The sequence below is a fragment of the Pagrus major genome, chromosome 13 (genome assembly GCF_040436345.1).
Source record: "Pagrus major chromosome 13, Pma_NU_1.0".
Taxonomy (NCBI): domain Eukaryota; kingdom Metazoa; phylum Chordata; class Actinopteri; order Spariformes; family Sparidae; genus Pagrus; species Pagrus major.
The window spans coordinates 10,440,721-10,453,390 of NC_133227.1; the positions used below are offsets into that span (position 1 = coordinate 10,440,721).

The 12,670-nt window shown below is 40.8% G+C and overlaps 1 protein-coding gene across 2 annotated transcripts in view; it reads left to right on the forward strand.

The window, feature by feature from the left end:
• specc1 (sperm antigen with calponin homology and coiled-coil domains 1) overlaps positions 1-11,940 on the forward strand; it is a 78,346-nt gene extending 66,406 nt beyond the window's left edge. For both annotated transcript variants that reach the window (XM_073479919.1, XM_073479920.1), the window contains exons 13-15: positions 4,885-5,001; positions 6,700-6,759; positions 10,881-11,940. In XM_073479919.1, coding sequence (XP_073336020.1) covers positions 4,885-5,001; positions 6,700-6,759; positions 10,881-10,970 — 267 coding nt within the window. In that variant the 3' untranslated portion in view covers positions 10,971-11,940. The remainder of the gene's footprint in view (positions 1-4,884; positions 5,002-6,699; positions 6,760-10,880) is intronic.
• The last annotated feature ends 730 nt before the right edge of the window (positions 11,941-12,670 follow it).

Here is a 12,670-nt window from a genome sequence, read left to right on the forward strand (position 1 = left end):
GACTGGCTCATCAGTCTTCGGACTCTCTCAGGCTTGATGTCTCCTGCTTTCCCCCTTTAGACTGATGGCTTTTTAACAAACTGTGTGTGCATGTGTGTGTGTCACAGTCACAGTTATCCTCCTTCCCTCTCCACCAGCCTGCTGCACGTTGCTTTGGTGTTTTTTACATTCTTGATCTATGAGTAAGAGCTCAATATTACAGTAATGGCACGTTGACATCTGGGTGTCAAGTGTCACAAACATCCACGTTACTGGTTGTGACACCAGTCCAGTAGCATTTACACATGGCAGCAGGCAGCACACACTTACCCATCCATTGCTGTGTTAAACAGCTGTCTGTGTGATGCCTGGCTCGTGTCCAGCTCGTCTGTGAATTCAGTTTCTACTTGGTTCACAGCAGAGAGGATATGTTTTTCAGGCTGGATGTGACATGTCCTTGACCTCTAATGTCCTCTGCAGCTGAAGCAGTTTCTATAGCAGCTGCAAATATTTCGCTGCCTGCTTTTTGAGAATCAGTGCAGTAGCTTTGGGCCACTTTCCAGAAGAACAGTTGGACATGTTTGACATGTCTGCGTCTGCAATTTTTTACCATCTGTATTCACCCAAATTAAACTATCGATGTAATCTTAGATCTTATCTGCTTTCCACTTAAAGACCAAAGCAAATATACACAACTTGATGTTTCTGTCATCTCCCTCTACAAGCCCCTGCTTCTCTCTCATACTCTCTTTCCCCGAGCCCTAAAAAGCGACGGCTGTGCCTTTTGTGCCGAGCGAGACGCTTCCTGTCGCTTGATGCTGTGTTTGCTTTTCTGAGCCGGCTCCCAGAGAGCTGTTGTTGTCCGCTGCTGTTTTACCATTCATGCCTCTCCCTCTCTTTCTACCCTGAATAAACCCCCAACCCTTTTCCTCTCCCACTCCCACCCTAAACTCCAACACACCTACTTGGCCTGAATTTGGACATGTGTATCCTCAGACACATAACTGGCCTCTGCGACCTCTCTCTATCTTATCAGCTTATTTGTTATTATCTATCTTGGTCTCGGAGTCTCGGGGGGCCTGACTAAAGCCCCTTATCACTCCCTCTTTGCGTGTGTGTGTCAGTCAGCGAATGCATCACACACAAAGTGCAAATAGTGCTGCTGCTGAGCCAGCTAAGAGAGAGAAGGCGGGAGTTATGTGAGGAATGTGAGCTGACATGACTGCACAGGTCTGCCCTCCAGACATAATAGACAGGCAGTGACTGATGGAGAAGACTCTCTCCCGGCCTCTGTTGTACCATCAAATGGATGGAGCTTGGATCATCCTGTTTAGCTTCATTCTGATGAAGCAGCAGCTCCTTCAGATCCCATTGGGACTACAATTTCCCTGATGACTCAAGGTGGAGAGCAATCACTGGCTAGACTTTTCAAACTCATATTTGATTAAATAGCCTATTTTAACAAATCAGATTTTCAGGCACATACAGATGCTAACTGGCAGACCTATTCAACTGGTGGCCTGTGGGCCAAATGTGGCCCTTTAACCATCACATTCTGGCCCTTTGATTATTTTGTTAGAAGGCTAATTAGCCCAATATTTAATTATGTCTGTTGCCAGGCAGATAATAAAATAAAAAATACTTTTATTTCAGCGAGAAATAACTGACAACCTACTTCAGATTAAAAATTTAAAAAGGTGCATTTTTTCCCTGTACTTTTGCATACAGTATGTAATGTTTCTTTTTCAAATGTAAAAACTAAAAACAAAGCAGAGGAAAATACTGTTGTTTAAAGGAGACATATTATGCTCATATTCAGGTTTATCATTTTATTTTGGGTTACTTCTAGAATAGGTTTACGTGCTTTAATGCTCAAAAAATGGTCAGCTACGTCAGTTCTTAGTCACGAAATTAAAGGCTGACAAGGTAAAAAGAGGAAAAAAATGAAAAAGCATTAAAGGTCTCCAAATTTAAATTCCAAGGCTCACAGGTCAGAACTAGAGAATGTAAATTGTAAAAGTCCGGCAACTTGGCCCTTCTAAGAAAGTGGTTGAATAGGCCTGCTGTAAGGCTTATTCAAACTCAGTCAGTTTCAGATGTAGCAAGATGATTTACAGTAACATAATTAATATTTTTTGCATGTTAATATTAACAATATATCAGGTGACAAAACATGATATTTAATAATAGTTTTACAAGACTAAGAATCTACAGCCATGCCAGCAGCTCCATGAGCCCAAAGGCTAACATCAGCTTGCTGATTCTGAGAATAACAATGATAACATGCTGCTGTTTTGCAGCTGAGGATGGCAAGTATTGGACAAATTCATTCTGTGGTATCTTGAATGTACCAAAAGACAACCACAATCTGTCCAACAGCTGAGATTCAAAACCAGGGGTCACTAAAGTCAGTAGGGTTCGTCCAGTGACAACCATGAATGTCTGTAAAGAATTTCATGTCACTCCATTAAATATTTGTTGAGATATTTAAGTCTGGATCAAATTGTAGACTGACTGACCTACTGAAATCCACAGAGTCCTGTAACCACATGGCTAAAAAGTAGATAAAAATAAGTGGGGGAGCACATTTCTATAACATTGACCAGTGACAACCATAGCAACCGCCAGGTTACCTCACTGAGAAAACAATATACCTCATTTTACACTGACATAACTGCTTTACATTACGCAGAGCAGATGAGTGACTGCAATCAGAAATAACACATTTGTCAACAGTTCTTAGGAGCTCAGAGGATATTCATTACTGCAGTGACTTGGAGCTGTGGTTTTTAATTCCTGTCCTCAGGACTTTTTCTATCCTATCAGGTTGTTAATTACATTCACCTGGCAACTCATGTATGGATCTGTCACTGGTTAAAATGAAAATCAGCAGGACTCGGATCCTCAGGGCCTGGATTAAAGACCAGTGGTTTAAAGGCAACACATGGCTGCATGTCCAATCTTTAGCATCTCACTCTAAGTAATGCTGTACAGACACACAGATGTACCCACAGATATGTACTGCATTGATTTATCACATTTTTAAAAGGCTATACAAGCTGCAAATTTAACTTTCTTGTTGTATTAGGTCCTTCTGCTTTTTGCAGTATGGTGGGTTTTTTTTGTCCATATGAAAAACTATATGTAGAAATACATATAGGAAAATGAAAAACCCAAGTAGAGTTCAGTTTCTCATCTGGGCGAAAGTTGAGGGCTGATAGTGAAGGTGGATATGTACACAGCACTGAATATTTTAGGTTATTCAGTTTGCTTCATACATTATATAGCATAAAGCCTCATTAAGGACAGTATGCTGTCAGAATCAGTTGGCAGGTGAGAGACAGAGGATGGGACACCGTGGGTGCCGAAAAGAGAGAGAGGCACAACTAAGTGCACCGTCATTCATAATATCGGTCACTGTATCTGGCCTTGTGTGTATTGCCAACGCTGTCAGGCGGTGGTTTGCTCAGTTATGCATGCAGCTAGCTTAAGGACTGAGGTAGTGTTGGTGTTGGACCGGCTTGGGCTAGCTGGTAAGCATGCTCACATCTCTGCAACACAATACATAGACGTCATGATGTCAAAACTGTTTTTTCTGCACATTCTATTAATTTTAGTACATTTTTTAAACATGTGTATCAACCATGTTATATTATTTCTATATGGAAGTTTCTTGTTATAACAACAGACCAGCTTATCATAACATAACAGGCCAGATTCTTTGTTTTACAAAATGGCTCAGAAAAGGGCAGGCACTAAAAAAATACTTGGCATGTGATTAGACGAATCATCTATCACCATCTACTACGGGCTAACTTCAACCAATCAGATCAGCAGTAGGAGAGGGCTACCACCAGCAGGCAGTTGGTAAATCAAACTTACCAAAGTCAGTCCAGAGAAGAGTGAAAAACATCTTTTTCATTGAGAAAAGCCTTCAAAGATGTTCTTTGCTTGAATTATACTCAGATGCTAACAGCATCTACGCTAACCTCTTGAGGAGCCGCCATTGTTGTTTTCAAACGGAAAAGTTGCTTTTCTTGCTGGTTGTCACACCCAAACCACGCCCATAGCTGCAAGTAGTTTCTCATAGGACACTGAGCCACAAGCGCATAGTATGGACTTGGAGCTGTTACCTCACTCTTTTTTTTTTTTATTTTTTTTTTTTATCAAAGATAGATTTGAGAGATCACGTGATCTCGCGAAAAAATCTAAAAGGTTTGTATTCACGAAATGCATTGGTTTTGTCATCAAACAAGATAAAGTGATAGGTTGTTATACTGTTACATAAAAGGCTTCTTGTAAAATATTCATGACTCAGAGCAGTCTCTCTGACTGTGAGCCCTGTTCCCAAAGCTTACGAGAGGTATGAAAGTGGAAGACACCGGAAATAACTTATCTGTCCAACAGGGAGCCAAAGACGCCAAACAATAGCCTGGCGGAAGTCTTTCCTCCGAACTCTCTACTCTTATCAGACACTGAATAGGCTGTATAGGGTGCATGAAGTGACAATGTTCTGTGAATCGTGCACACACACAAAAACACAACAGGCTGGACGTGCTGCTATGCACGTTCTTCACCCGGAGGAGAGATCAGAGAGAGCCTCTGAGGCTTAAATGGGATCCAAGAAGAAGATCCTCCAAAGGAAACACGACCAGGCTTTAATGGATGCTGAAAGTCCCAGAACAGCTCATAACAGCATTACGTTTTAAGTCTTGTGTTGTTTCCTGTGGTTCTGTGACTTAATGGCTTTATCATGGCCCGATCATGTTGTCAAGAGGCACGCTCTCCCACACATTTTATGGGCACTTTAAGCTCATTATCATTGTGTGATATTGACATTGCATTATTTTGACATGTATATTTTATTTTTTTATTTTTTTCCATCCTCCTCTCGTTCTGCTACAGAATATCGATGTCACAAACTTCAGCAGCAGTTGGAGTGACGGCCTGGCTTTCTGTGCCCTCCTGCACACATATCTGCCTGCCCACATCCCGTACCAGGAACTCATCAGTCAAGATAAGGTAGAAGACTACAGGAAAACACACACATACAGCACACGTACTAATGTTACAGTATTAACAGTTTAGGACAGTGATTCACCAAAAGATTCATCAATTAATCGTAAAAAACAATATGCAGATTTAATCATAATGAAAATAATTGTTAGTTGAAGCCCTAAAAAGGACACACAACACTTTTAATGCTCTCCTCCCACACACTTACATTTATTCTTTCCTCACACACATCATCTCCGACCTGGATCACATGCATGCTTGGATTCAGTCATCACTTGGTCGTGACCCACACATATTTGTAAGTAAAGGAAACACACAGCTTGCTCAGTTTCTTATTGCCCTCTCCCTGCCTAGCTGGATTGTGTCTGTAGAAAACAACGTGGCACACAAAGCCACAATAAGTTGTTTGTGGAAAATGTGAACCTGTAAACTGTGGTCTGCTTATACAGTGCAGGTCTGAAAAATGCATGTTTGCCAGGAGGAAAATAACGTCTCTGTAATGCTTTGAAGCCATTTTTCCAGGAGTCATTTTTTCCATCATTAAGCTGCACATTCCACACTTCCTTTATGAACTTGTATACGTTTTATAGGTCTACCATTTTGTCCACACAGCATTAAAAAACAGCCAGAAGATGAATTATGAATGCAGCGTTTGTGTACTGTAGGTGAACCTGAGCACGGGGCAGCAGCGGCTGTACAGCTCGGTGTTGACAGCTCTGTAATGTGGACATGCAGGTGGTATATATATTAGCTTTGCAAACAATATGGTTCCTCTCTGGAGACTGCTACAACCGTAAAACAATAGACAAACACCTCCAACCTGGCCCGACACATCCGATGTGACAAATTAGTCATGTCTGGCATGTGTGCACGTTCATGTCGGTGTGAATGCGTAACACTGAGCTGATGACAGAGACACTGTGCTGCCCATCTCTGAATAATTCAATAGACGCATGTTGGCTTTAATAACTCTTGTTGAGTGACTTTCCCTGAGGCCCAAACACCCAACCTCTTCCCAGTTTAATCTGCCCTCCCAGTAATCCCATTACTGCCCTCCTTCGCGAGATGTTTTTAAGTAAACAAGGTTACAGGTGGACTTGCATTTCAGGTGGAAGAGGGGAAATTTGTTCTACAGCTGCAGAACTAATTCCAATTTATAAATTTTTTATCCCAGCTGCGCTAATGTCTGGAGGCAGTTAATATGACGGTGCCACTGCTTGTGAGAGTTGCAATTTATGACTCAAGGACCTGCACTTTTAATTCAAAAGGCAGACAGACTTGAACTAATAACTTGAAGTGGAGATAGACGGAAAGAAGCACCTGATACTATGTTGGTGAGTTCAGTGCTCGTTTGAACGGACACTTCACTCGCAAGTTTTACAAAACTATACAAAACTCAGTACAGTTTCATAGGGAGTATTAGGCTAAATCTTTTGGGATTCAGTACATGACTATGTTAATGAGGCTCATAGAAAGGTTTGTTTTTACAGAGAGATTTTTCTCCAGTAAGGCTTTAAGCTATCAAATAGACATAAGGGGTAATATAACACGCTGAAATGCTCACACAAACATGTTCAGGCGTACTTTTGTTAATGATTGTGTCTTTGGTTTTTGTAAAGGTTAATAAATGTATTTGTGCTTGTTGTTTAAAGCTCCGTGTGTGTCTCACAGTGTCTCAACACACGATGGTTTATTTTTCTTCAGGTCCGGAATCTAACCCTGGCTTTCCAGGCTGCCGAGAGCATTGGCATCAAACCGTCCCTGGTGAGTTGAGCTGCCACAGCCCTCACACACACTTTGATAACACAGAGGGGCCCTTTGATTAGACAAATTGGACACTTTGATTTGCCAAACTCTCAGGATCAGAAGAACCATTTTATCAGACCATTTTTCCTCCCGACAGTCTTGAGCTGAACTCTGTCATATCAGTTACTGAGTCCTTCATTGCTGATTTGCCTCCAGCCTGTGTTCCTGCACTGTGCGCTGGCAATCTGCAGCACTATGCATGAAGAGAAAAACTAACCTAATATATAATTCAGATATAATTTGACTTTGATTAGCTTAGTTGGTTTGTGCAAACATTAGCAGCTCTCACAAATGGGTGAGGAACAACCAGCTGCTCCACTGAAATATTTAGACTTTGTGAGAAATTCCTCCATGTTTTTTTGCCGCGAAGTAAACACTCACCAGTAATCACCAACATATTTACATTCAGTGAAGCAGTTTAATATGTTTACGGTAGCAAATTTGAAGTAAACTGTCTGAAAGCAATAGTTGGACTTTCTGGCACAAACTCTTATTTACATTCTCACAGAGAGTTTGATGAGAAAAAGATGCCACTCTCATATCTAGCCTCGGGACATTATGAAAATGTCATATAAAACAAATCACAGGTTCCCCTGCACAAAGGAGATCACATCAAATTTCGGCTTCAACCAAGGTTGTAATGACCGGAAAAATGCTGGCTGCTCTTGTGCTAATTCAAAATAAATTAGGAAGTCAATATAGGACTGTACCCCGAGCTAGACAGTTACTCATGTGTGGAAAATCTTGATTATGCCGATAATGGAAATTCACCATCATCAGCTTATCCTGAGTGGTTTTATCTCTTTCCGCGTAATATCTTTTATCCTCCCACCCCTATTCATATCTTTCATATTGAAGGTAAGAGCCTGGAGACCGTTAGCTTAGCTTAGCATAATGACTGGAAAACAGGCAACAACTAGCTTGACTGTGGATAGGTAAAAATAATCTGCCTACCTCTAAACCTCTCTTATTAACATGTTGTATTTTGTCTGTTCAAACTGTACAGACACTTGAAGTTTCTATATGCTAGCAGCTATATGAAGCTGCACTTAGCCGTGCTTTGAGCCACAATGACATTACTTACGTCAGTGTATTTCAGTCCTCGTCCCGTATGTTTCAGATGTTTCCCTGCTCCAACACACCTGATTTAGATAATAAGCTCGTCATGGAGCTCTGATGAAGTCTGACAACGACCCATTCATTTGAATCAGGTGTAGAATGGAAACAGGAATAGAAAAACACTGACTCATCTGATCTTCTTCATCAGGACTGTGTGGGTGTTGTTTGATCACATTTGATAGACAGTGGCCTGACGACATTAGCAAACATCATAACTTTCATTTAACATTGACATTTAACTGAAATGTTTTGACTAAATCCTGATTGGTGCAGGGAAGTACATGACATCACCTTTTGTCCAAATGAGCCCCGCCCACTTCAAACCACTGAGAAAAGAACAGCAGAAAAAACTAATTCAGAAATCTGTCATGTGAAAAAAGCTAAATTGTTGAATCTTTGGTAGAAAATAGTGTGTTCTTGTAAGCGTCCCATCACTCAAAATATTTTTTTTCAGGGTTTTTAAATTCTTGGAATATGGTGCAAATGTTCCGGTGAGTCAGGAGGTCATTTTGGGATAAAAACAACATCACTGCATTTTGGCTGTGAATGCTGTAAATCTGTCAGAGATCCTGAATCATGTGTCTTGTATTAAACTGTCACGTCACTGCCTACAGGTCATAGAGCGGGAGCTGTTTCCACACACTCACAGCCTTTATGTTTTTAGGCTTTCAGCTTGTTTTTTTTTTTTTTCGTTTTCCCATATCTTTTGTCGTTCTTATGTAAACACACACATATCAGTGCCGGTAAGAGTGTGGACACTAAACAGTTTAAAGCTCACCAGGTCAAGTGAGTTCCTTACAGATAAAAACAGATTTAGAGGAATAATCTGCAGCCAGTGGGAGTGACGTTTTACTCCTCAGACGAGCTGCACGTCCTTGTAGCACATTTTAACACATTGTAGAAGTGAGTGTCTGAGACATGCAAGTGTTAAACTGATGTGACCCCACTCCCTCGCTGTTCTACATCTGTGCTTGACATCTCGCCTTGTTACTATCTGTGCAGCTCTTCGTGTTTTGGGGAACATCATAAAACAGATAAACGTTTCATTTCTGTTCTTTTTAAAAGTCTGTTGAAAATAACTCTTCTGAGATGACTTAGGAAAATACACAAATCCAATAACGACTCATTTGCTCTAAATCTGGAAGAGCCAGCTAGACATCAGCAAGGGAATTAATCAATCTCAGAGACCAAAGTTCACTTTGTCTTATTAATTCTCCATTATGTGCTTGTGGTTACAAGATTGGATACACAGACAGTACAATCATATTCCCATGTCAGTGACCTAAAAACCATACACAAATAAATTGCTACCACTGGCTCTCTCTAGTCTCTTCTGACGAACTTTCATATTTTGTTTTCAACTCCTTCTGCCTTTGCTGCATAAACACAAGCTTCAGAGGTTGAGACATCATGGAGGTGACTGCGTGTAAATCTGAGCTAACGGAGGCCGAGGCTGTGACGCCAGCTTGATCCCGAGTCATGTGAAAGCCTGACTCATCACTGTCAGCCAGGATTTGTCTCTGAGTGGCAGACTGCAGCCTGATCGGAGACCAGATCAGAGATTTTAAGACATTTTAAATAAAAGTAACTAACATAATTTCATACTGAACAGCACAACACATTCACTTGTCCTGCAAAAGCTCTTCACTCCCTAAAAACATTAATACTGACTCCAAAGTTCCTTTTCATTTGTTAGGTCAAGGCAAAAACTAAAGACACTAAAATGATGTTTCGTTATGTTTTTTTTATGCTGTTTACAGTAATTGATCCCTTGTCAACTATTAAAAAACTACTTTGATAATTGATTCATTGGTCAAAAGTCAAAATTCTCTGATTCCAGCTTCTTCAATGTGAATATTTTCTGGTTTCTTCAATCCTCTATGACAGTAAACTGAATATCTTTGTGTTGTGGACAAAACAAGACATTAGAGGACGCCATCTTGGGCTTTGGGAAACACTGATCAACATTTTTTTTTACCATTTTCTGACATTTTATAGACCAACCAATTTATGGATTCATCGAGAAAATAATCAACAGATTATTGACAATGAAATATACATTATTTGCAGTCCTACTTCCGTTCAGTAAGTTAAGTTAAATATCCTCCCACCGTCAGTGTTCACAGTGAGCCCCTTATATGTATCTCTGTGATATCTGCATGCCCCATGCCCAGTGACTGTGGTACCTAGGAAAACCCCAGTTTAGCCCTCAATGTGTTTTTAGAATGATAACAGAGGAGTTGCCCCTGTTCGCTAAATTAACCAGCATGTGATCATTTTCACTAAAACTTGTACTCAAACATTTGACTTCTGTGAAAGTGTTTTGACAGTTGAATTGAATGATTTTACATTGTCATCTCCCACAGGAAGAATTTGTCTCAGAATAAGGGACGTGCAGCATCAAACACACAATAATACTGCAGAAGCTGCCCATGTATACATTTGACTGCGACAGGGTAAATGGAAATGTTTATAACAATTGTGCTCACACAAGGAGACCATGTACCTTCTTACAGAATTCATCAACACACACTCAGAGTTCAACGCATTGGAAGGGTCAGGTGAGATGCTGTCGGCCTGCCACTGCTCAAGGGAAACATTATTTTCATTTAATACTCGTTCCAAAGAAAAGTGTGCAGACTTCACATGTTTGTTGTGTTCTAGTGTGTAGAGCTGATTGGCTTAATAGGGATGCTGTAATTCAGAAAATCTAATTTGTCAGATGCTTTTATCAGCAGTGACCTCAGAATAATACTGCTCAGCTTTCTTTCACTACACTTATGATCAAACATGCAGCTGTCCTTGATGAATACATGAAATATTTACATGAAAAAACAACAATAAAATGTTTGTTCTGCTTCCTTTCATCTCTACACTAGTGTCTGATTTTCCTGATGGGGGTGCTGTTTGTAACGTTCTGAATGAACTAGCTCCTGAATCGTTCTTTCTGTCCCACACAGGACATGGAGGAGCTGATGAAGACGGACAGGCCGGACTGGCAGAGCGTCATGCTGTACGTCTCTCAGATATATAAGTACTTTGAGACCTGACGGGCGGGTGAAGAGGAGCTGGAGACTGACTGATCGGAGGCACTGCAGCACTTTTTCTGTCAGCACTACATTCACCTTCCAGACAGACAGGACGCTGCCCCACCTCGACGCTTCTCCTGCTTACCGTGTGACTCAAAACCAAATTTACAAAGACTGCCGCCAGGAGAAACATCACCAGTCTGAACATGTGCCAAAACACAACTTACATGAGACTCAATCATACAAAGCTCAATCTATGCATGGTTAAAGTGGAACCTTCTGTCTGAGTGTGCAGCGTGACGTCTCCTTCCACTTAGTGAACTTTAGGTACATGTGGCTTCAGAGCATCTCTTCTCACACTAAGCGCTTATTGTGAAGTTGTACTTTGCAGAGCAGAAAGTATTTTGACAGGTTTGCACTGAAGCCCTTTATATTTCCCACCTTTAACTGTGTGTGTCCCTCAAGATATAAACAAGACTAGCTGCCATCTGTGACGCCACACTAAAAATGATTTAACACTATAAGAGTTGCTGAATAGTTTTGTAGAAATTATTTTTTATGAAAAACAGATTGATGTCTATGTATACGTCGTTTTACAGCATTTAGGATTTGGCTGAATCACACCATCACCATCGTTCTGTGCCCTGCTGTGCTGTTTCTCCACGTCTTCCATCAAAACTCTCTCTGAAGAACTATGGTACTGCAGCTGCTTTGCAAAATATACGTTTATATTTGGCGTGCCACGTTAAATAACGGAGGTGAGGACGACTTTTACACGTGAGAGACGAGGCACAACACTTTCTCTGTGGTATGATTTAGACAAGCCTCCATTTGCAGACGTTTTGGAAGATTAAAAAGTGTTATTTATTTATTTACATGCATCCTGAAAAGAAGTGAGAATGTGGACAGAAATGTATGCAGTTTTCTATTCTACGGATGTCAGAGTCGGAGGCCTGTTGGAGTGAAATCAATAAAGGATTGTCAAGTTTTATATTCAATAATTCACTCTTGTTCTTCAGGTTTTGACACAGAGATGCTCTTTTTTTTCCAGTGAAGCTATTATGTGAACACACCAGCTTCTCAGTGGGTTGCTATAGTTGAGGTTAAACTGCTTTTCCACTGTGCCCATTAAAGCTCTGTGCCAGGGTTGTAAAACGCGTGTTTGTGGGAACAGAGTGGAAACGCATTTTAGCAGCCGCAGGTACCCATGGAGAGATATCTACAGACAATAAAATGGGTCTGAAGAGAGTTAAATAAGGCTTGATTTGGTGAAGGACATCCTTTATGGGGTCTGTTTGGTAAATACAGTGAACATTTATGACCTTTCTGCTTCATCATGTGGAGACTTTGGTGATCATCAGAAGACATACACCCGATAAATAACATTACATCATCTCTGCTTTTAGAAATCTTATGCGCCTTTCTTCTCCTTAAGTGATTTTGTCATCAGCATTATTTCCACACTGACTTCTTCATCTCATGAGTTTGCGTCAGCCAGGAGCAGAAGGTAAACAATATTAAATAAACACCGATTAAACGTGAGTCAATCGAGTTTTTTTGGTTGCTTGTGCCTGGTGTGGGGGGGCAATATACTGCGCGAATTCTGCCTGATTGAAACCAGATGCAGCCGTGTGTGTGTGTGAGAGAGAGAGAGAGCAGTGTGGGTTCGCGTGCACGTGTGTGTGCTGTACAAACAGGACTGCATTTACATTAAACGGAAA